This window comes from Dryobates pubescens, chromosome 14, assembly GCF_014839835.1.
Source record: "Dryobates pubescens isolate bDryPub1 chromosome 14, bDryPub1.pri, whole genome shotgun sequence".
NCBI lineage: Eukaryota > Metazoa > Chordata > Aves > Piciformes > Picidae > Dryobates > Dryobates pubescens.
The window spans coordinates 25,795,751-25,818,918 of record NC_071625.1 but is presented as its reverse complement, the minus strand read 5'-3'; the positions used below and the strand labels follow the sequence as shown (position 1 = coordinate 25,818,918).

At 53.2% G+C, this 23,168-nt stretch overlaps 2 protein-coding genes and 1 non-coding gene across 3 annotated transcripts in view; 1 reads left to right on the top strand and 2 right to left on the bottom strand.

Moving 5' to 3' along the window:
* MATN2 (matrilin 2) overlaps positions 1–13,945 on the top strand; it is a 58,090-nt gene extending 44,145 nt beyond the window's left edge. The window contains 13 exon segments of the mRNA XM_054167206.1: positions 1,058–1,180; positions 1,270–1,392; positions 1,484–1,606; positions 2,339–2,461; positions 3,349–3,471; positions 3,603–3,725; positions 4,156–4,278; positions 6,477–6,890; positions 8,337–8,489; positions 11,325–11,396; positions 11,970–12,074; positions 12,855–12,971; positions 13,917–13,945. Of these exon segments, the coding sequence (XP_054023181.1) occupies positions 1,058–1,180; positions 1,270–1,392; positions 1,484–1,606; positions 2,339–2,461; positions 3,349–3,471; positions 3,603–3,725; positions 4,156–4,278; positions 6,477–6,890; positions 8,337–8,489; positions 11,325–11,396; positions 11,970–12,074; positions 12,855–12,971; positions 13,917–13,945 (1,751 nt within the window).
* Positions 13,946–16,667: 2,722 nt separating this feature from the next.
* Positions 16,668–21,963, bottom strand: RPL30 (ribosomal protein L30). Its single transcript, XM_054167223.1, has 5 exons — positions 21,885–21,963; positions 21,743–21,793; positions 20,713–20,858; positions 18,863–18,993; positions 16,668–16,808 (listed from the first exon to the last, which is right to left on the bottom strand). Exons 2-5 carry the CDS (start codon positions 21,761–21,763, stop codon positions 16,759–16,761), a joined length of 348 nt encoding a protein of 115 aa, XP_054023198.1. The 5' UTR covers positions 21,764–21,793; positions 21,885–21,963; the 3' UTR covers positions 16,668–16,758.
* On the bottom strand, positions 16,956–17,087 carry LOC128897819 (small nucleolar RNA SNORA72). Its single transcript, XR_008462602.1, has one exon. It is a non-coding gene; the product is annotated as a small nucleolar RNA SNORA72 (small nucleolar RNA).
* Positions 21,964–23,168: the final 1,205 nt, after the last annotated feature.

Here is a 23,168-nt window from a genome sequence, read left to right as displayed (position 1 = left end):
CATCCTGTGGTGTTTGGATTCATTTTGGACTTTTAGCAGCATGAATTTGTGCTCAGTGACTACGGAGTTATTTCCTCCTTTCACTTTTACAGCTCTTCATTCAAAGTCCTCCTCCTTGCTCTAGTCAGATTAATCCTGAAATGACACTGGAGGAGGTAGCCCAGGGAGGTGGTGGAAGCCTCATCCCTGGAGGCTTTGGCAGCCAGGCTGGATGTGGCTGTGAGCAACCTGCTGTAGTGTGAGGTGTCCCTGGCCATGGCAGGGGGATTGTTGCTGGCTGATCCTTGAGGTCCCTTCCAACCCTGACAGTTCCATGATTCTATGATTTCTTGTCAGTAGGAGGCCATCTCCACCATGCAACTCCTTCTGCTCAGGTGGTAAGGAGCTCATGCTCCATGTAAGCTGAGCCATTTAATCAGCCAAGTTGCTTGCAGTTTCATAGACTCATAGAACCAATAAGGTTGGAAAAGACCTCAGAGATCATCAAGTCCAATCTGTCACCCAACACCTCATGACTACTAAACCATGTTTCCAAGTGCCACATCCAATCCCCTCTTGAACACCTCCAGGGATGGGGACTCTACCACCTCCCTGGGCAGCACATCCCAATGGCCAATTACTCTTGCTGGGAAGAACTTTCTCCTCACCTCCAGCCTAAATTTCCCCTGGCACAGCTTGAGACTGTGTCCTCTTGTTCTGGTTGCCTGGGAGAAGAGACTAACCCCCACCTGGCTACAACCTCCCTTCAGGGAGTTGGAGAGAGCAAGAAGGTCTCCCCTGAGCCTCCTCTTCTCCAGGCTAAGCAACCCCAGCTCCCTCAGCCTCTCCAAACAGGACTGTGCTCCAGAGCCCTCCCCAGCCTGGTTGCCCTTCTCTGGACACATTCAAGAGTCTCAATGTCCTTCTTACATTGAGGGGCCCAGAACTGGACACAGCACTCAAGGTTTGCAGGCTTCCATCTTTCTTTGCTCATGGGATTACCCCCATGGGTTTTTGGAGGTGTAATAACAATAGTTGAGCTCACAAAGCACATCAGCTACTGTCTGACTGTTCCCAGGCAAGGATGTCTGCACATCAGTGAGCCACGGCTGTGAGCACGCTTGTGTCAGCACTGGTGAGTCCTATGTCTGTACCTGTCAGGAGGGATTCCTGCTAAGAGAAGATGGGAAAACCTGCAAAAGTAAGTAGGCTGCTTGTGCATCAGCACACTCTCCATCTGCAGCTGGTGTAGAAGTGCACTGAGCAGCAGGAGCTGGCATCTGCTTGCAGGTAAGGATCTCTGCGGAGCGCTGAGGCACGGCTGTGAGCACCTCTGTGTTAACACTGAGGACTCCTACATCTGCCAGTGCCACGATGGGTTCCTGCTGGCAGAAGATGGGAAAACCTGCAGAAGTGAGCAGCATCAGGACTTCATTTGGTGAACTGCAGACCCAATGGAGGCCTCAGCTTGATGTATGCTGACTACCAACTCTTGTGTTTGCAGAGAAGGATGCTTGCAGTTCGCTCGAGCACGGCTGTGAACAGCTCTGTGTGAGCACTGGAGATTCATACACCTGCAGGTGTCAGGAGAAGTTCACACTGAATGAGGATGGAAAGACCTGTAGATGTGAGTAGCCTGAGCTGCAGAAGTGTGTTCTTATGTGAGGCTTTTAAGTGTTGTGTTTTCACGTGTGTGTTTGTGGCATCCAGCCAGCTGAGTCACAGAATGGCCCTCAGGAGGGGAATCATCTGCTAATGCAGACAGAGGAGAGGGTGTTTGTGTCTGGTGGAACACCACTACATTTGATCAAGTTAAGCTGAAGTGGTTTGTGCCTAGGTCACAGAATGGCTTAGCTAGGAGGGGACCTCAAAGCTCATCTACTCCAACCTCCCCACCATGCCCAGGGACACCTCTCAACAAGACTCAGCTGCTCGAGGCCTCATCTAGCCTGGCTTTGAACACAACACCCCCAGGCAGGAGGCAGCCACAGCCTCCCTGGGCAGCCTGTTCCAGAGTCTCACCACCCTCTCACTGAGAAACTTCTTCCTCAGCTCCACTCTCACCCTGCTCTCCCTCAGCTTCAAACCATTCCCCCTTGGCCTGTCTCTAGATACCCTCAGGAAAAGTCCCTCTGCAGCCTTCCTGGAGGATCCCTTCAGCTATTGGAAGGCAGCTCTAAGGTCCCCCTGGAGTGTTCCAGGCTGACCACCCCCAGCTCCCTCAACTGCTCCTCATAGCAGAGGTGCTGCAGCCCTTGGATCATCCTTGTGACCTCCTCTGGACTGATTTGAGCTGGTTAATAAAAAGTAGTCTCTACCTAAAGAACCTCACCTCACAAACTCCATCCACTCTTCCCAGATCAGGATGTCTGCAACTCAGTTGACCATGGCTGTGAACAAATTTGTGTTAATATGGATGATTCCTATGTCTGCAAGTGCCATGAGGACTTCGTCTTGAGGGAGGATGGAAGAACTTGTAGGAGTAAGTTGTTAAATCTTTGGTTTGTGCTTCCTGATCTGGTAATGAAATGCACTGTGTAATCACAGAACCACAGAGTGTTAGGGGTTGGAAGGGACCCCCAGAGATCAGCCAGGCCAGCCCCCCTGCCAGAGCAGCATCACCCAGGGCAGGTCACACAGGAACACATCCAGGTGGGGTTGGAAAGTCTCCAGAGCAGGAGACTCCACAAGCTCTCTGGGCAGCCTGCTCCAGGGCTCTGCCACCCTCACAGGCAAAAAGTTTCCTCTTTCTGTTCCTGTGGCACCTCCTCTGCTCCAGCTTGCCCCCAGTGCCCCTTGTCCTGTCCTTGGACATCCCTGAGCAGAGCCTGGCTCCATCCTCCCCACACTGCCCTGCACATCTTTATCCCCAGCAATGAGGTCACCCTCAGGCTCCCCTGCTCCAAGCTCCAGCTCCCTCAGCCTGTCCTCACAGGGAGATGTTCCACTGCCTGCAGCAGCTTTGTGACTCTGTGCTGGACTCTCTCAAGCAGTTCCCTGAGGTCCTTCTTGACCTGAGGGGCCCAGAACTGGACACAATATTCCAGTTGTGGTCTCACCAGGGAAGGACATAGGGGAAGCAGAACCTCTCTTGACCTACTCACCACAGCCCTTCTAATCCACCCCAGGATGCCCTTGGCCTTCTTGGCCACGAGGCCACACTGCTGGCTCATGGCTTCTGTCCACCAGGACCCCCAGGTCCCTCTCCTCTGCACTGCTCTCCAATGGTGTTGTGTTATTTGTGTCTTCATTATAGAACCAACCCCCTGAGGGTGAGCTCCTTCAGGGGGTACTATTGCCATCATTTGGCATGGAGTGGAAGTTACTTACCCAGCTCACCAGGCTACATGCACTTTTTACTATTCCAAGGGAAAACAAATACCTGCAAAACACTCAGCCAGGGCTGTGACCAGCTCTGTGTTCCACCTGGTGACTCCCACACATGTCAGTGTCACAGGGGACTGATGCTGAGGTGAGGCAGAAGGTGCAGGGGTGAGTGGGAGGAACTTCCATGGGGCTGTGCTCTTCTTTTCAGCCATGAAGGAAATCACAGCCTCCATTCCACTCCAAGCTTTGCCAGGCCAGAGTTGCTCTAATAAGGAAACTCTTTTCCCAATTCCCAGGTAAAGACCTGTGTACATCCATTGCCCATGGCTGTGAGCATCTGTGCATCAGTGATGGCAACTGGTACAGCTGCCAGTGCCCCGACGGCTTTGTGCTGAGACAGGATGGCAAAAGCTGCCGAGGTGAGGTGGGGGGTGGGTGGGTGCCAGCCATGGTCCTCTGGCCCTGCTGCACGAGGGAGACAAGGTCATGCACTCCTCAGGTGTCATCTGTGGAGTCTGAATTTCCAGAGGTTCACAGAATGGCTCAGGTGGGAAGGGACCACACACATCATTTCCTCCAAACCCCCTGCCCTGGGCAGGGACTCATCCAACCCGGCCTTGAGCACCTCCAGGGAGGGGGCATCCACCGCCTCCCTGGGCCACCTGTGCCAGTGTCTCACCAGCCTCACTGGAAAGGATTTCTTCCTCATCTCCAGTCTCAATCTGCCCTCCTCAGGCTTCAATCCATTCCCTCTCATCTTTTCACTACAGACCCTTGTGAAAAGTCCCTTCCCTAACCTGTAAATATGTCCAACAAAATCCACAGCAGTACTATCCATTTTTTTCCTAGCTGAAGATGTCTGCAAATCAGTTGCCCATGGCTGTGAGCATACCTGTGTCAATAATGATGATTCCTACATCTGCAAGTGCCAGGAGGGATATGTCCTGAAAGAGGATCAGAAAACATGCAGAAGTAAGTACATTCTATCCAGGAGGAATGGGTTGAAGCTGAGGGAGAGCAGGGTCAGACTGGAGCTGGGGAAGAAATTCTTCAGTGTGAGGTGAGTGAAACTCTGGAACAGGCTGCCCAGGGAGGTTGTGGCTGTCTCCTCCTTGGGGGTATTCAAGGCCAGGTTGGATGAGGGCTTGGGCAGCTGCAACTAGTTGAGAGGTGTCCCTGCCCACGGTGGGGAGGTTGGAGTAGATGATCTCTGAGGTCCCTTCCAACCTGAGCCGTTCTGTGGTTCTTTGATTTCTAAGATGGCCTCACTACAAAAAGTGCCTCACTTCAAAACTGACTGGATGCTTGAAAAGCCCAAAGCAAAGGTGAGTGTGATGGGAAATGCTTTGAACAAATCATTTGATGCTCCTGTGAGCAAAACAACTGACAGGCTGGAAGAGCTGTTTGCTGCAGCATCAAGCACACCAACAATTCCTTCCAAACAACAGGCATAAAGTCAAAATGAAACCTTATCATCAAGGAATGTGCACTTCACTCAGAGTCATGTACTCTGGAGCTTTTCATGGAATCACAAAAGGTTAGGGCTTGGAAGGGACCTCCAGAGATCAGCCAGTCCACCCCCCCTGCCAGAGCAGGAGCACCCAGGGCAGGTCACACAGGAACACATCCAGGTGGGTTTGGAATGTCTCCAGAGCTGGAGACTCCACAACCTCTCTGGGCAGCCTGCTCCAGGGCTCTGCCACCCTCACAGGGAAGAAGTTTTCCCTTCTGTTCCTGTGGCACCTCCTCTGCTCCAGCTTGCCCCCAGTGCCCCTTGTCCTGTCCTTGGACATCCCTGAGCAGAGCCTGGCTCCATCCTCCCCACACTGCCCTGCACATCTTTATCCCCAGCCATGAGGTCACCCTCAGGCTCCTCTGCTCCAAGTCCCAGCTCCCTCAGCCTGTCCTCACAGGGAGATGTTCCACTGCCTGCAGCAGCTTTGTGGCTCTGTGCTGGACTCTCTCAAGCAGTTCCCTGAGGTCCTTCTTGAAGTGAGGGGCCCAGAACTGGACACAATATTCCAGATGTGTCCTCAGCAGGGCAGAGTAGAGTGGCAGGAGAACCTCCCAACCTCTATACCCCATGTTCAAATACCATTCATTCCATTTGCTTCCCTTCCAACATGTCCTGCTTAGAGCATGATGTGCATTTATCACATCACCCTTGAACACTCAGAGGAGAAACTCTTCTGCTGGAACTGACTCAAAACATTCATTCTGCAGAAATAGATGCCTTGGGGAGACTTACTCCCAAAAGGATGGTAACATGCTCATGGCTGATCTCAGTCCTAACTAAAACCATGCCCCAGGAACTCCTTCCCTGTCTTTATGAAGTGATCTTGGTATAGTTCTGGTAGCTCACATTCATTGCATTGCCATCACCTTACAACATAGAATCATCATAGGCTGGTTTGGATGTAGGCTGTACACATCCCCTTCAGACACACTGGCAAAGTCAGATGATCATCTCTGGATGATCAGGGGGTTGGTGCACCTCTGCTACAAGGACAGGCTGAAGGGGCTGTTGCAGGGCTATTGCTTTGAAAAACCTGCTGTGCCCAGAAAATGTCAGATGTGCTCTCCATGGTACTCAGCAGAAGTCCCTGGAACTGCTCACCTGGGGAGACAGACAAATTAGAAGGGCAGTCAGGATGGGGCTTGAAGCATGGGGGGCTGGAGCACCTCTGTTACAAGGACAGGCTGAGGGAGCTGGGGGTGTTCAGCCTGCAGAAGAGAAGGCTCCAGGGAGACCTAATAGCAACCTGAAGGAGGCTACAAAAAGGATGGAGACTGTTTGCAGAGGCCTGCAGGGACAGGACAAGGGACAATGGCTTCAAACTAGAGCAGAGCAGATTTAGATTGGATGTTAGGAGCAAGTTCTGCACCATGAGGGTGGTGGAACACTGGAGCAGGTTGCCCAGGGAGGTGGTTGGGGTCCCATCCCTGGAGATATTCAAGGTGAGACTCGACAGGGCTCTGGGCAGCCTGATCTAGTTGAGGATGCCCCTGCTGACTGTAGAGGGGGTTGGACTAGATGGACTTTGGAGTTCTCTTCCAACCCAGACTCTTCTCTGCTGCTCTGCCCTGTGAGTGGGTGCAGTCTCCCAGCTGCCTTTCCGGGTGCCGTGCAGCTTTCTGACGCTATGAACGTTCTGCTGCTTGTCCCACAGGGTGCACCGAAGGCCCCATTGACCTGGTGTTTGTCATTGATGGATCAAAAAGCCTGGGAGAGGACAACTTTGCAACTGTCAAACAGTTTGTCACAAGCATCTTGGATTCCCTCGAGATTTCCCCCAAAGCCGCCCGGGTTGGGCTGCTGCAGTACTCCACGGAGGTGCGCACGGAGTTCTCCCTGCGGCAGTTCGGCTCAGCCAAGGACATGAAGAAAGCCGTGGCACAAATGAAGTATATGGGGAGAGGCTCCATGACAGGGCTGGCCCTGAGGCAGATGTTTGAGAGGAGTTTCACAGAAGCAGAAGGAGCCAGACCGTTTTCAGCTCGTGTGCCTCGCATCTCCATTGTATTCACAGACGGACGAGCCCAGGATGAGGTCTCGGAGTGGGCGACCAGAGCCAAGCGAAGCGGTGAGTGAGATGTGGTTACACAGCTGCACACACTGCTCTGGCTGGGAAGGGAGCCTCCAAGGGCAGCTTGGCTGACCCCCCTGCACTCAGCAGGGACACCTCCAACTACAGCAGGCTGCCCAGAGACACAGCCAGCCTGAGCTTGAATGTCTCCAGGGACAGGGCCTCAACCACATCCCTGGGCAGCCTCTTCCAGTCTTTCACCACTCTCACTGTGCAGAACTTCCTCCTGATGGCCAACCTGAATCTGCCCTGCTCCAGTTTCCAACCATTGCCCTTCATCCTATCCCCACAGTCTGTGTCCATCTTTGGAGCCCTCCACACAGGAAGGACATGGACCTGATGGAGAGGAGGCCACAAAACCAATCAACTCTGCTACAAGGACAGGCTGAGGGAGCTGGGGGTGTTCAGCCTGGAGAAGGCTCCAAGGACACCTAATAGCAGCCTGCCACTACCTGAAGGGGGCTACAAGAAGGCTGCAGAGGGACTATTTGCAAAGGCCTGCAGGGACAGGATGAGGGACAATGGCTTGAAATGAGAGCAGAGCAGATTTAGATTGGATGTGAGGAACAAGCTCTGCACCATGAGGGTGGTGGAACACCAGAACAGGTTGCCCAGGGAGGTGGTTAAGGCTCCATCCCTGGAGATATTCAAATTGAGGCTGGACAGGGCTCTGAGCAACCTGATCTAGCTGAGGATGTCCCTGCTGACTGCAGGGTGTTGGACTGGATGACCTTTGGAGGTCCCTTCCAACACATTCTATGACTCTCTAACTTCAGTCTATTAAGGGGCTGAGCTGTTCAGCTTTGAAGTTCCCCAGCAGAGACATTCCTGATGCTCACCCTTCCTCGCTCTCTAGAATGAGTAATGTTGTCCAGTTCTGGGCACCTCAGTTTAAGAAGGACATTGAGACTCTTGAAGGTGTCCAGAGAAGGGCAGCCAGGCTGGGGAGGGGTCTGGAGCACAGCCCTGTGAGGAGAGGCTGAGGGAGCTGGGGTTGCTTAGCCTGGAGAAGAGGAGGCTCAGGGGAGACCTTCTTGCTCTCTACAATTCCCCGAAGGGAGGTTGTAGCCAGGTGGGGGTTGGTCTCTTCTCCCAGGCAACCAGAACAAGAGGACACAGTCTCAAGCTGTGCCAGGGGAGGTTTGGGCTGGAGGTGAGGAGAAAGTTCTTCACAGAGAGAGTTGTTGGCCATTGGGACGTGCTGCCCAGGGAGGTGGTGGAGTCCCCATCCCTGGAGGTGTTCAAGAGGGGACTGGATGTGGCACTTGGAGCCATGGTTTAGTAGTCATGAGGTGTTGGGTGATAGGTTGGACTTGAGGATCTGAGAGGTCTTTTCCAACCAGGCTGATTCTGAGTCTCTGACAATGTTCCTTTTTTCCTGTCAGCAAACAAGGATTCAGGACTGCTGCTGTAATCCTCATGTGCACCTTCTTTTGCATCCAGGTATCATTATCTATGCCATTGGAATAGGGAAGGCCATTGAGGAAGAGCTGCTGGAAATTGCATCAGAGCCCTCATACAAACATCTCTTCTATGCTGAGGATTTCACAGCTTTGGAGGACATAAGTGAAGAGCTCAGAGCCCAGATCTGTGAAGGTAACAATACTCCCCTTTTGTTGAGAGAGAAGAGGAATAAATGCTCATAGATTTCATTTGTTTGTTTGTTTGCAGGCCTGAAAGAACAACTAAGGGAATGTCAGCTGGGACCAGAGCTGTTTAGACAGACAGGACAGCATGTCATAGTCATAGAAGTTTGGGTTGGAAGGGACCTTAAAGGTCATCTAGTTCCACCCCCCCCTGCCATTGGCAGGGACACCTTCCACTAGCCCAGGCTGCTTAAGGCCTCTCCACTCACACATTCTCAGGTTTTAAGCTTAGAATCATAGAATATTAGGGGTTGGAAGGGACCTCCGGAGATCATCCAGTCCAACCCCCCTGCCAGAGCAGCATCACCCAGGGCAGTCTGCACAGGAACACATCCAGGTGGGCTTGGAAAGTCTCCAGAGAAGGAGACTCCACAACCTCTCTGGGCAGCCTGCTCCAGGGCTCTGCCACCCTCACTGCAAAGAAGTTTCTCCTCACGTTGAACTGAAACCTTCTCTGTTCAAGTTTGTATCCATTGTTCCTTGGCTTATTGCTGTGCACCACCCAAAAGAGCTTGGCCCCCTCCACTTGACACCCACCCCTCACATATTGATAGACATTGATCAGATCCCTCTCAGCCTTCTCCTCTCCACACTAAACAGCCCCAGGGCTCTCAGTGTCTCTTCACAGGGAAGATGCTCAAGTCCCCTAAGCATCCTCCTGGCTCTCCCTTGGACTCTCTCCAGCAGGTCTCTGCCTCTCTTGAACTGGGGAGCCCCAAACTGGACACAGGGTTGCAGCTGTGGTCTCAGCAGGGCAGAGCAGAGGGGGAGCAGAACCTCCCTAGCCCTGCCAAGGCTGGAAGTGCTGCGGTCAGGTTTCTCACTGGTTAGCAAACCCCCGTGCTCGCTGGTGGAAATGCAGCCTCCTTCGGGCACCCACGCTGCTGTTTAGCAGCCACCAGCTGGAAAACTTGGGCTTTTTAACTTCAAGACTGAGACAAAAACTAAGGCAATCCTGCCCCTTGGTGGCAGGCTCTGGTCTGCAGGTCTAGTAGCTGGGCAGAGCCTCCCTGCTGCTGTGCTCTCACACCAACAGGAACTGCCTCATGCCTGGGAACTGATGACTGCCCCAGCCTCGTTTTTCTGGATACTCCAGGACTACCTATTGCTCATCAACTCACTCCACCAGAAATTCTGCCTCCAAGCTGAAACACGTTGTGGGTTGTTTGTGTTTTGGTTGGTTGGTTTGGTTTTGTTTCCCCTTCCCTTTTGTTTACAGCCTGTTTTTTCCCCCTTCTTTGCAAGAGCACTAATTGCACTTTTACTCCAGCCTTCATCTTTAGCTGAGGACTTCTGAGCCTGCAGCCTGTGAGGGGCTGGGAAACCCTCTGAACTTCTGAGTTCCACTGACAAGGCCTCTCTCATCCCTGCTCCCAGCTGTGGAGGGGCTGCATGCTCCCAAGTAAAGCCGGAGCCCTCCTAATCTCCTTTTCCCCCTTTTATTCTGCAAGAGAGCAGCAGCAGCTTTGGACAAGAGCTGCTGGTTATTATTCATTCTTAATTACTACTGTTGAAAAGAAAGAGGTAGCTCTCTCTTTTGCTGCCTCACAGAAATTCAGTCAGAAGGTTCCCCTTCATTGCCTTGCTTCATCATTTCTCACCCCACTGGAAGCACTGAGGAGGCTACAGCCATGTCCTGCCTACTGCACACTCATCACGATTGCCTCCTCACCCCTGCTGAGCCTCTCATGACATGGCCACCTAACTCTTTGTGTCACCAGACCCCAGCCCTGGTCAGATGACAGCAGATGACAGAACATTCTGTTCTCCTTCCAAGCTGCAGATGGTTCTCCTGGCTGCAAATAGACACAGAATCACAGAATATTAGGGGCTGGAAGGGACCTGCTGGCCACACTTTGCTTGCTGCACCCCAGGATGCCATTGGCTCTCTTGGCCACCAGGGCACCTTGCTGTCCCATGCAGAACTTGCTGCCCACCAGCACTCCAAGGCCTTTCTCCATGGAGCTGCTCTCCATCAGGGCAGCTCCTAACCTGTGCTGGTGCCTGCTGTTATTCCTCCCCAGATGCAGGACCCTGCACTCGTCCTTCTTGAACTCCATGAGGTTTGCTTGCACCCAGCTCTGCTATATGAACATTGTAGTTCTGCCCACTGAACTGTGGTGGTGGTCTTCTTACTCAACAACTTACCTTGCTTCATTCCCAGCATGCTCAGTCACTCCAACCTCCACCCAGAGGGTCTCATCTCCTTCTCATCTCCTTAGCACAGCTGCCTAACAGCATGTGTGTCAAAATTCACTAGATCAAGGGGGATCCCAATAGCTAGAAACTATCTGTGGAGTCCAGAAGCATCTTCCACCTCCCTACTCCATCCTCCAAGGCACCCTTCTCACCTGAACACTCCCAACTCATCAATGTCTCCCATTATAAAGGAGAAAATAGGATTAGGCCTTTTCTTCCCATTCCAAGTGGTTTCTACCCTTCTACTCAGTTCACCCCAAAGGGCTGAGGGATGGGGCAAGGGGTGCCAGGATTCCCACTGAAGGGCACAAAGCAGCTTGCTGCCATTTCAGATTACTACTCTCCATCTGTTCATAGAGCACTTCTGGTTTTGGAAGAGCTCCTCTGCTAGTCTGAGGGTTGAAGGGTGAGTCCTGGAGTTTCCATCCACAGTGGACCTCATCTCAACTGCACAGATCTGAGGCACTCTCCATGGGGGACAAACACCAAGCCAGTGGCAAGAACCAGCTCTGTTTCCAGGCAATGTGAACAGTTCTATTGCTGCTTTTGCAATCTCATTTCCTTTGGCAATTTCTTTCTACACCAGCCTTGAAAGAGTCACCTCAGCAGCAGGATCCATCATCTGGGAGGCTTCCCAAGACTGCTCCACAGCCTTCAGGTGGGCTGTTTTAACTCAGTGTCTGGCTGCCTCCCCATTGCTCCTTTGTGCTGCCTTCTGTGGAGAAGCCTAACAATTCACCTGTGAGTGACCTGCTCACCCCATCCCCCTTCCCACCCCCCTCCAAGCCACCTTCCTTTGGCAGTTCAGATCTGCTTTGTACAAAACCACCACGTGTGAGTCACTCTAACAAGTGCATGGCTGCTGCTCCTTACATCATCCAAACCAGTCCCTTGATGGGGAGCTTGCATTGCAACACTCCCTGCTGGGGGTTTTAAAGCATCTTCAGCTTTCAGTCACTTCTGTTTCTTTCTCACAGGAACTTTTCACCACCTCCCTTCCAGTTCTGCAACCCACAGCTTCAATCATGTGTCCAGCAAATGCAGCCTAACAGCTAACCCTAACAGCTCAGCTTCCACTCACGTCCTTGTATCCCCCTGCTCCTCTCCAGCAAGGATCCTCACTGCAGGCAGTGAGATTCAGTGCATGTGAGTGGAAAGCAGACCACAGACAACAACTCTGTGATTAAATGCAGTGGGTTTGGTTTTTAGACTTTTGGGGGGTTTCCTGCAGGACCTGACTCAGCCACCATAGCCATCACAGATGTCATTGCCTGTCCCAACCTTGCAGTACACCACAAGTACCTTTTTGAGGATGGTCACACTCACTCCACCACAGGTAATCAGCTTCCCTTTGTCTAGAACCACCCAGCCTGCTCTCTGAATGCACAGCCCTGCCTTAGGGACCCTCTACTCTGGTGACAAAATTTGCCCCAGAGCATTCACAGAATCTTAGGGGCTGCAAGGTACCTCAGCCAGTCCAACCCCCTGCCAGAGCAGGATTATCCTGGGCAAGTCACACAGGAACACATCCAGGTGGGGTTGGAAGGGCTCCAGAGAAGGAGACTCCACAACCTCCCTGGGCAGTCTGCTCCAGGGCTCTGCCACCCTCACTGCAAAGAAGTTTCTCCTCATGTTGAGCTGAAACCTTCTCTGTTCAAGTTTGTATCCATTGGTCCTTGGCTTATTGCTGTGCACCACCCAGAAGAGCTTGGCCCCCTCCACCTGACACCCACCCCCCACATATTGATAGACATTGATCAGATCCCCTCTCAGCCTTCTCTTCTCCAGACTAAACAGCCCCAGGGCTCTCAGTCTCTCTTCACAGGGGAGTTGCCACCCTCATAGTAGAGAGGTTTCTCCTTATGTTCACTATGCTCCAGCTTCCCTTGGGATGTTGGCATGTGCTGGGTACAGGAAGCTGTGTCAAACCTGCCCTGCATTTCCAAGTCCTTGCCACAGAGTCACAGAATCACTAAGGCTGGGACAGACCTTTAAGATCCTCCAGTCTGACCATAACCCAACTACCACATCCTGCCCCATCCCATTTGGTTTGCTCTGCATTCAGCCAATGCTTCACTGTTTGATTGGTGTTTGGTGGTTTGTTTTTCCTTCCCAGCAAAAGCCTCAAAAGATAAAGAGCAGTGCAAATGTGAAAACCTTGTGACCTTCCAGAACTATGCAACCAGTGAAGTCAGGAAGCTCACCCAGCGCTATATCCTTTCACGTGTGAGAGGTGAGGGGGCAGCTGCTACAGGAATGAGGACACAGCCACTCTGAGCTGCCTCCAGAGCCCAAATCAGTCTGCTGCAGGGAACAGCTCAGGACTCCCTGTGGAGGAGTTACTCTCCCAAAAAGCAAGGCTTGAAATCTGCCTCTTTTCCTAGAGTTCTCAGGATTGGAAGGGGCCTCAAGGATCAGCCAGTTCCAACCCCCCTGCCATGGCCAGGGACACCTCACACTGCAGCAGGCTGCTCACAGCCACATCCAGCCTGGCTGCAAACACCTCCAGGCAGGAGGCTTCCACCACCTCCCTGGACAACCTGTGCCAGGCTCTCACCACCCTCATGGGGAACAACTTCTTCCTAACATCCAATCTCAATCTACCCATTTCTAGTTTTGCTCCATCCCCCCCAGTCCACTCCCTGACACCCTCAAAAGTCCCTCCCCAGCTTTCTTGTAGATCCCGTCAGATACTACAAGGCCACAAGAAGGTCTCCCCAGAGCCTTCTCTTCTCCAGACTGAACAACCCCAACTCCCTCAGTCTGTCTCCATAGCAGAGCAGCTCCAGCCCTCTGCTCATCCTCGTGGCCCTTCTCTGGACACCTTCCAGCACCTCCAGATCCTTCCTGTCCTAGGGGCTCCAGAACTGGACACAGTGCTCCAGGTGGGGTCTCAGCAGAGTGGAGCAGAGGGGCAGAATCCCCTCCCTGGCCCTGCTGGCCACACTTCTCTTGCTGCAGCCCAGGCTCCTCTTGGCTCTCTGGGCTCCTGTTGAGCTTCTCCTCCACCAGCACCCCCACGTCCTTTTCTCCAGGGCTGCTCTCCAGCCAGTCCCTGCCCAGCCTACATCAGTGCTTGGGATTGCCCTGACCCAGCTGCAGGAGCTTGCCCTTGGTCTTGTTGAACCTCCTGAGGTTGTCTTGGGCCCAGCTCTGCAGCCTGTCCAGGTCCCTCTAGACAGGAACATCATAAGGATCTTTGAATAAGCCCTAACAGCAGACCCTTTCAGGGGCAGCACAGGCATGACTGGTCAAATCCAAGAGTCAGACTCTCTGGGTTGCTTCTTCAGAGGGTGTTGACAGAGATGATTTTTAACTGCCTTCTGTTGATGCAAAATTCATCAGCCCTCTGAACTCCTCCTCATTTGCAGTATTGTTTGAAACAACTGGCTGCATCTGGTGCTCCACCATGCAGTGCAGGAGGGAAGCAGCTGCTGTGCTCTGCCTCCTGCAGCCAGTAGATGCCAAGTGCAGGCTGGCACCTCCCCTGCCAGGCCAGTCTTTGCAAGGCAGCTGTCAGCACAGCAGCCTTGACACAACTTCCAGAACAGAGAATTAACCAGGTTGGAAAAGACCTTTGAGATCATCAAGTCCAACCTGCAACACCGAGTTTAGGCTGGAGGTGAGGAGAAAGTTCTGCCCAGAGAGAGTTGTTGGCTGTTGGAATGTGCTGCCCAGGGAAGTGGTGGAGTCACCATCCCTGGAGGTGTTCAAGAGGGGATTGGACATGGCACTTGGTGCCATGGTTTAGTAGTCAGGAGATCTTGGGTGACAGGTTGGACCTGATGATCTTTGAGGCCTTTTCCAACCTTGTTGATTGTATGATTCTATGATCTCCCAGCTGTTTAGCTTCCCTTTAGGACAGAGCAGAAGTGGCAGCTCTCAGAAGCAGCACCCTGAGCTCCCTTGTCCAGGTGTCTGTTAATGATTAGAGCTGAAGCTCAGCTCAGCTGAACAAGGGACTAGCACATCATAAACTGCTGGCAGTCAAAGAGGGGAACCAAGAGAAAGAGCAGCACTGCACCACAGCCAGCAGGCAGCAGCTCCTCTTCTATTCATGCATCCCATCAGTAGCTCTTTCCTTAACCTCTGCCTACTGGAAGAGATGACCAAGAGGATGGAAGAGCTGGAGAACAGGCTAAAATCCTGATCAAACCAAAGGGCATCCTGCACTCTTTTATTTATACCTACAAAGTGGTCAGAGCTATTTTCTTAAGCTGGTTCCAAGTAAAACAAACAAACAAACAACAGCTCCTGGTGTCTGAAGCTGAGAGAGGGTTTTGGTTTGGATCCCTGCACCTGTACCCTGGGTTCTTGCATTGATTGCAGAGGTGTTGACCTTTTTTTTTATGATATAAACAATTCAGTACCTAGCAAGAGCAACATAAAATCCAAGTCTAATTCAGCAGAACTAAAGAACTGAAAGCAGCTATGCAAAATAATAAAATGCTGTTATTTTTGTGAAGTGAAACCTCCCTCTTTGCAAGTACTTTCAAGGGATGAATTTATCTGGCTTGGTTTCCTGCATTTCCCTCCTCTGCCTCCCACTAGGCTCTGCTGGTCTGTTTTAAGCACCCTCTGTGAGGTTCTGGATCTACACCTAGAAAACAGAACAAGTGGGACAGCACTCACAGCAGAGTGCTTTCACTTCAGAGTGGCTCAGGTTGGAAAGGACCTCAGAGCTCATCTACTCCAACCTCCCCACCATGGGCAGGGGACACCTCTCAAGTAGATTCAGCTGCTCAAGGCCTCATCCAGCCTGGCCTTATACATCCCCAGGAAAGAGGCAGCCACAGCCTCCCTGGGCAGCCTATTCCAAAGTCTCACCACCCTCACACTGAAAAATTTCTTCCTCAGCTCCATTCTAACCCTGCTCTCCCTCACCTTCAAACCATTCCCCCTTGTCCCGTCTCTAGACACCCTCAGGAAAAGTCCCTCTGCAGCCTTCCTGGAGGATCCCTTCAGGTACTGGAAGGCAGCTCTAAGGTCCCCCCTGAAGCCTTCTCCAGGCTGAACACCCTCATCTCCCTCAGCCTGTCCTCATAGCAGAGGTGCTCCAACCCCCTGGTCATTTTCATGTCCCTTCCCTGAAGCTGCTCCATCAGGTCCATGTCCTTCCTATATTGAGGGCTCCAGACCTGCACGAAGTACTGCAGGTAAGGTCTCACCAGAGCAAAGTGGCAGAATCACCTCTCTGGCTCTGCTGGCAGTGCTGCTTTGGATGCAGCCCAGGCTGTCATGCGTCATGCTGGCAGCTGTCCTCTGCCATGTGACAGACCCACAGAATGATAGAGTGTTAGGGGGTGGAAGAGACCTCCAGAGATCATCAAGTCCAACCCCCCTGCCAAAGCAGGGCCATATTCTCTTGGAAGACAAAGGAGGTGGGTAATGTGCCTCAGGTGCTTTGTGATTAACTTGGTAACAGTCTGATTCGTAAATGCAAGTAAACCCTTTGGGATCTCCCAACAGCCCAAAGTTGCTGCTGTACCTCCCAACATGCCTTAGTTTTGCAGTAACACCCCACACCAAACAACTAAGGCAACTGTAGCCTGTTGGGAAGGGGCAACATACTTGCCACGACCAAGTCTTCCTCCACTTACCTCTTGAGATGCAGGCAAAGCTTTGTCCTGTGCAGTTGCTGCCAACAGAACAGGCAACACAGCAGTGGTAACCAACCTCCATTCCTTTCAGACAGGCAAAGCTTTGTCCTGGGCAGTTGCTGCCAACAGAACAGGCAACACAGCAGTGGTAACCAACCTCCATTCCTTTCAGACAGGCAAAGCTTTGTCCTGTGCAGTTGCTGCCAACAGAACAGGCAACACAGCAGTGGTAACCAACCTCCATTCCTTTCAGACAGGCAAAGCTTTGTCCTGGGCAGTTGCTGCCAACAGAACAGGCAACACAGCAGGGGTAACCAACCTCCATTTATAAAGCCAGCAAAGGTATAATACCAACGGGTTTTGTTTTCTCAAAACACATCTGTAACCAGTTTTATTGTAGAAACAACACCTTTACAGCATTTACTTCTCACTGGTTTGCTCTGGCATGCTTCTGATGATGTCAGAGTCACCTGTAAAACAACAACAACAAAAAGAGGACTCTCAGAATGCTCCCAGTAAAATAAAACCATGATTAACCCCACCACCACCACCACCCTGATGCTACAAGCAGGTTATCAGCTTCAAAGCAACACCAAGCCTTTTCACAATGCTTATGCAGCTGTGACTAGCATTCACAAAGCCAGTCCTAGAGCAGCAGTCTAGTCCTGGAGGACACAATGCAGTTTTGCTCTAGCGAATGTCTAGCCTCCCCTGGCCACCGATGCCAGGGCAGCGAGAATGATTCGCAGGGCGCCTGGCGCGCGGCACTTCGCTTTTGGGGCAGCAAACACACCCACACAGGCACCCTCCTCTGGGAGGATCCTGCAGAGAGGATGGAAAGTCACCTCAGCAGCAGACCATGCCAGGAATTGGAGTGCCACGGCACAGAATCACAGAAGCATTCAGGTTGGGAAAGACCCTCAGGGTCACCAAGCCCAACCATTAACCCCCCTCTACCAGGGTCATCCCTAAACCATGTCCCCAAGCACCACAGCCAAACCTCCTTTAAACACATCCAGGCTTGGGGACTCCACCACCTCCCTGGGCAGCTCATTCCAGTGCCTGACCACTCTGTCCCTGAAAATATTTTTCCTGTTGTCCAGTCTAAACCTCCCCTGATGCAGCTTGAGGCCATTCCCTCTTGGACTATCACTAATTACCAGGGAGGAGACCAGCACCAACCTCTCCACAAGGTCCTTTCAGGGAGCTGTAGACAGCAATGAGGTCTCCCCTCAGCCTCCTGTTTCACACTAACCATCCTCAGCTCCTTCAGTTGCTCTTCATCACATTCCTTCTCTAGGCCCTTCACAGCTTCTTTGCCCTCCTCTGCCCTGGCTCCAGCACCTCCACAGCTCTCCTGTATTGAGGTGCCCAAACCTGGACACAAGACTCCAGGTGTGGCCTCCCCAGAGCTGAGTACAAGAGGACAATCAGCTCCCTGCTCCTGCTGGACACAGCATTGCTGATCCCAGCCAGGATGCCTTTGGCTTTCTTGGCCACCTGGGCACACTGCTGGCTTATATTCAGCTTCTTGTCAATTGCACAGACTCACAGATACCAACTGCAGGTGGTCTTCAGTCCTGAATCAGCATCCAGCTGTCTGTGGGTTATTTTGGTATGGATCATCCTGGGAACCAGGACAATTCACAACCCTTTGCCTTAGATTAAGGCAAATCAAACAAGGTATTGGAATGAGCTGCCCAAGGAGGTGGTGGAGTCCCCAAGCCTGGATGTGTTTAAAGGTGGCTTGGACGTGGTGCTTGGGAATATGGTTTAGGGGTGACCCTGGTAGAGGAAGGTTAATGGTTGGACTTGGTGATCCTGAGGGTCTTTCCCAACCTGAATGCTTCTGTGACTCTGTGAAACAGCATGCAGCACAAGCTCATGTTCTACCTGATGTGTTCAGAAACAGATTCATAGAATGGTTTAGGCTGGAAGAGACCTTAAAGGTCATCTAATTTCAACCCCCCTGCCATAGGCAGGGACACCTTCCACCAGACCAGGCTGCTCAAGGATTCATCCAGCCTGGCCTTCAACACCTCCAGGGAGGGGGCATTCAAGTTGGTTCTCAGCCACTGAAGCATCAGTACAGACCAACACAGGGCCAGAGTTTGGCAGTATGAGGAGCTAAGTGCAAACATAAGCAGCAGTAATTTCAAGTCCTAAGAACCTGAGACTCAGGAAAGAACAGGATCTTAGAGGAAATTATAACCTAACATTAAACCTGACATAAAAGGACAGGAAAGTTCTTTCAGTACAAGGGTGGTAAGACTCTGGAATGGGTTGCTCTGGGAGGTTGTGGATGGTGTTGAAGGCCTTGAGTCTAGTTGAGAGGTGTCCCTGCCCACATCAGAGCGATTGGAGTAGATCTCTCAGGCGCTTTCCAACCCTGGCCATTCTATGACTCTGTGACAGCAGAGTGTGCCATCACCCCTGCAGGCCTGTGCTCAGTGCTGCTGCTCAGAGGTGAACGGAGGAAGCAGCAGCAGGCCCCCACGTGGGGAGCCCAGGGGCAGAGCCCTACCTGGGTCGATGATGGCCAGCGTGCAGACCCTGTAGTACTTGCCGCAGGCTGTGCCCAGCTCGATGTTGTTGCCGCTGTAGTGGTGGACGCCAGTCTTGGCCAGCATGGCGTAGTACTCAATCTCTGACTTCCTGTGGCCAGGGAGAGGGCAGTGAGCACTGACAGACCTGGCCAGCTGGGGCACAGCCAGAGCAGCTCTGGCTCCATCACTCTCAGACCTTCCCAGACACCATCGCAGCATCACCGAATGGCAGGGGCTGGGAGGGACCCCCAGAGCTCATCCAGTCCAACCCCCTGCCAGAGCAGCACCACCCAGGGCAGGTCACACAGGAACACATCCAGCTGGGTTTGGAATGTCTGCAGAGAAGGAGACTCCACAACCTCTCTGGGCAGCCTGCTGCAAAGTTTCTCCATGTTGAGATGGAACCTCCTGTGTTCCAGCTTGTACCCACTGCTCCTTGGCCTATCACTGGGCACCACTGAGAAGAGACCATCACCTCCATCCTGACACCCACCCCTCAGGTACTTTCAGATATTGATCAGATCCCCTCTCAGCCTCAAGACTAACCAACCCCAGGGCTCTCAGTCATTCCTCACAGCAGAGATGTTCAAGCCCTCCAGTCATCCTCATAGCTGTCCCTGTCTCTAAAAGTGGGGAGCCCATAACTGGCTGCTGCTGGCTGCCACAGGAACTTGGCATTTTTCTTCTCCATCATCTGTTTTCCTTCTGTTATGATTCCCACCAGGAGACTCTAGCTGTCAAACCTGTTGCTCAAACACTTTCAGGATCTCTACAAACGTGCTGCCTACTGTAAACAGCCCTCTGCCATTCCTCAAACAGCTTATCTTGGGTTTCTGCATTTACAGTTGCTTGAACCTGTCTTGAGGACAGAAAGGGCCCAGAAATTCAACTAACTGGTGGACAACAAGTTCTGCATGGGACAGCAATGTGCCCTGGGGACCAAGAAGGCCAATGAGATCCTGGGCTGCATTCAGAGGAGTGTGTCCAGCAGAGCCAGGGAGGTTCTCCTCCCCCTCTACTCTGCCCTGAGGAGACCTCACCTGGAATATTGCATCCAGGTCTGGGCTCCCCAGTTCAGGAGGGACAGGGATCTGCTGGAGAGAGTCCAAGGGAGGGCTCCAAGGATGCTGAAGGGGCTGCAGCACTACCTGGTGAGGAGAGGCTGAGAGCCCTGGGGCTGTTTAGTCTGGAGAGGAGAAGACTGAGAGGGGATCTGATCAGTATCTATCAATATCTGAGGGCTGGGGGTCAAGAGGGATGGGACAGGGACAGCCTCTGCTCACTTGCACCCTGGGATAGGATAAGGAGGAATGGATATAAATTGCAGCACAGGAGGTTCCACCTCAACATGAGGAAGAACTTTTTTACTGTGAGAGTCACAGAGCCCTGGAGCAGGCTGCCCAGAGGTTGTGGAGTCTCTTTCTCTTGAGATTTTGCAGCCCTGTCTGGATGTGTTCCTGTGTGACCTGTGCTGGATTCTCTGGTCCTGCTCTGATAGGGGGGTTGCACTGGATGATCTCCAGAAGTCCCTTCCAGCCCCTAACACCCTGGGATCCTGTGAACTCTTTGGACTGGAAAGATACAGCAAACACTGGGAAGCATTTGCACACACCCAGACCTAAAATCCTTACACACCAAACTGATCATCACTTTAACTTCAGGGCACTAACAGCCAGCAAAGCATCCTGCATTCTTAAGTCAGGGCAGCAATAAACATTAAGTACACCCTGTTTTGCACCCAAAACATGCAGTACACTCTGTATTTGTACCCCAAACAAACAGAAAAAGAATGTCTTGATGAGAATGAGCTTTTCACACATCTGCTTACCTCAAAGCAGGACAGTTGTTGGCGAGGATGACCAACTTGGCTTTGCCCTGCCTAATCATTTTCAGAGTCTGTTTGTAGCCTAGCACATATTTACCACTTTTCATAACCAGCTGCAGCCTGGAGTTTATGGACTCTAGGGACTTTTTCTGTAAGAACAGAGAAAGGAAAGCATTAGTGCTGTGTTAGCCTACAGTCTGCAAAACGGTGGAGAAAGCACAGAAGCCAAGGAGTTCCAAATCTTAAGCAAACTTTTACTCATTTCTTCATGATCTGCAACGTGGAAGAAGGAGAAACAGCCTTCCACAGCAGTATGCTTGTGGATAAGGGATGAGGTTGCCAGTACAGTGTTTCCACGACCTCATAAAAATCTCTCCTCCTCATGGATCTTCCTGTACATCCTGAAGCACTGCCGCTTCCATCTGCTCTAGCCATTAAAATCCAGGTGCATTCGACAAGCCTTTACCAAAGCTCTGCTCGCTGAGGGCAAGTAAATAGCACTGCTCTGCAAACCTAGGCCAGCTTTGGAGTATTTCCCAAGCGGTCAGCAGAAACGTAATCACAAGCAACAGGAGGTGGCAGTCCAGCAGGAGAGCACGGTGCTCCCGACAAGCACTTGCAAGCAAGGAAACCACCGTCGAGACAGAAGCCCGTACCTTCCAGAGCCGCTCACAGAGAAAGGCAAGAACATGGCAGGAAAGGCAAATGCGAAGCTCCACAAGCACCAGGAACTCGGCACCGGCTCCCCCTTCCTCCAGCGGCCCAGGGTAGTGCACGGAAGGACCCCGAGGCCAGAAACGCCGGCGGGAGGCAGCCGCAGGGCACGGCCGGCAGCCCGCGCAAGGAGGGCAGGGCCTGAGCTCCGAGGGTCGCGACAAGGGTCCGCGCCCAGGCCGCTGCCAGCCCCAGCCGGGGCCCGCCGCGCCTCACCGCCCCGCGCCTCACCGCCCCGCGCCTCACCGCCCCGCGCCTCAGCGCCCCGCGCCGCCGGCGGAGCCCGGGCCGCCGCCACGTGAGCCCCGCTCCCACTCACCGTCTTCTTCGCGGCCACCATGGTGCTGCCTCGCGTCGGCTCGGGCGGTAACTGGAACACAAGGGGGAACGCGGGGAGGCGTTAGCACCCGGCAAGCGGCTCCCCCGGCCCGCCCGCGCCGCCCCGGCCGAGCCCCACTCACCGGAGACGCTGCGCCAAGATGGACGGGCAGCAGGAAAGGGCCGAGCTCCCGCCGGGCACCGCGCCTCGCGCCGCGCCGCTCTCGCGAGAGCCGCCGGCGCGCCTGCGCCGACCGCTTCCGCCGGCCTCGCCGCCGCTCCCCCCAGCGGCAGCCTCACAACAGCTCCCCCCAGCGGCAGGAGGCAGCCTCACAACCTCTCCCCCTCCCAGCGGCCGGCGGCAGCCTCACAACAGCTCCCCCCCAAGTGGCAGGCGGCAGCCTCACAACAGCGCCCCCTAGCGGCAGGCGGCAGCCTCACAACCGCTCACCCTAGCGGTAGGCGGCAGCTTCACAACCGCTCCCCCCCCTAGCGGCAGGCGGCAGCCTCACAACAGCTCACCCTAGCGGCAGGCGGCAGCCTCACAACAGCTCACCCTAGCGGCAGGCGGCAGCCTCACAACAGCTCACCCTAGCGGCAGGCGGCAGCCTCACAACAGCGCCCCCTAGCGGCAGGCGGCAGCCTTCCAACCGGTCCGCGGCAGCGGCTGGAGATGAGGAGCTGCTCCCGGGCGGAGCGGCAGGGCTCTTGAGATGACGACGGCGGCTAACGCGTGTAAGGAAAATGGGTCCGTCGCTAGAGGAGACAGAGGAGTGCTGTGAAACGTTGTTCGAATAAAGGGAGAGTCCGAGGGATTCCCTATGGAATCTCAAATTGCTGGCAGGCGCAGCTTCCCTTTTATCCTAAATTCCCAGAGGCAAGTTTCCCTCTCCCTTACCCCTTCAGCTGAGGTGCTTGGAATTTACAGCATTCCCGATCCACCCGCTACAGGTCTCCTTTAACCATCGGAATGTGCTGCCCAGGCAGTCACCATCCCTGGAGGTGTTCAAGAGGGGATTGGACGTGGCACTTGGTGCCCTGGTTTAGTAGTCATGAGGTGTTGGGTGACAGGTTGGATTTGATGATCCTTGAGGTCTTTTCCAACCTTGTTGATTTTCTGATTCTATTCCCAGTGCCGTGCTAGTCAGGTGCCCTGCATGCTGTCATCCAGGCTAATCATGGGTGAAGCAGCTTCACTTCCCTCCAAGGCTCAGGGATCTCTGCACTTCAGTCTTCCAGGAGCTGCAGGTACCGCTGAGAAGGGCTGGAGTGACCACCAGATGTCAGTGGTCCTCCAAGGGTCACACTTTGGTGTGCCTCAGATCTGCAGCAGAAGACAGGGTTTGAAAAGCAACCCCTGATCTCAGCGCGGCGTGGATGTGAGCATCCTCATCAGGCTAGCAGTGCCTCAAGAGCTCTTTAACTCC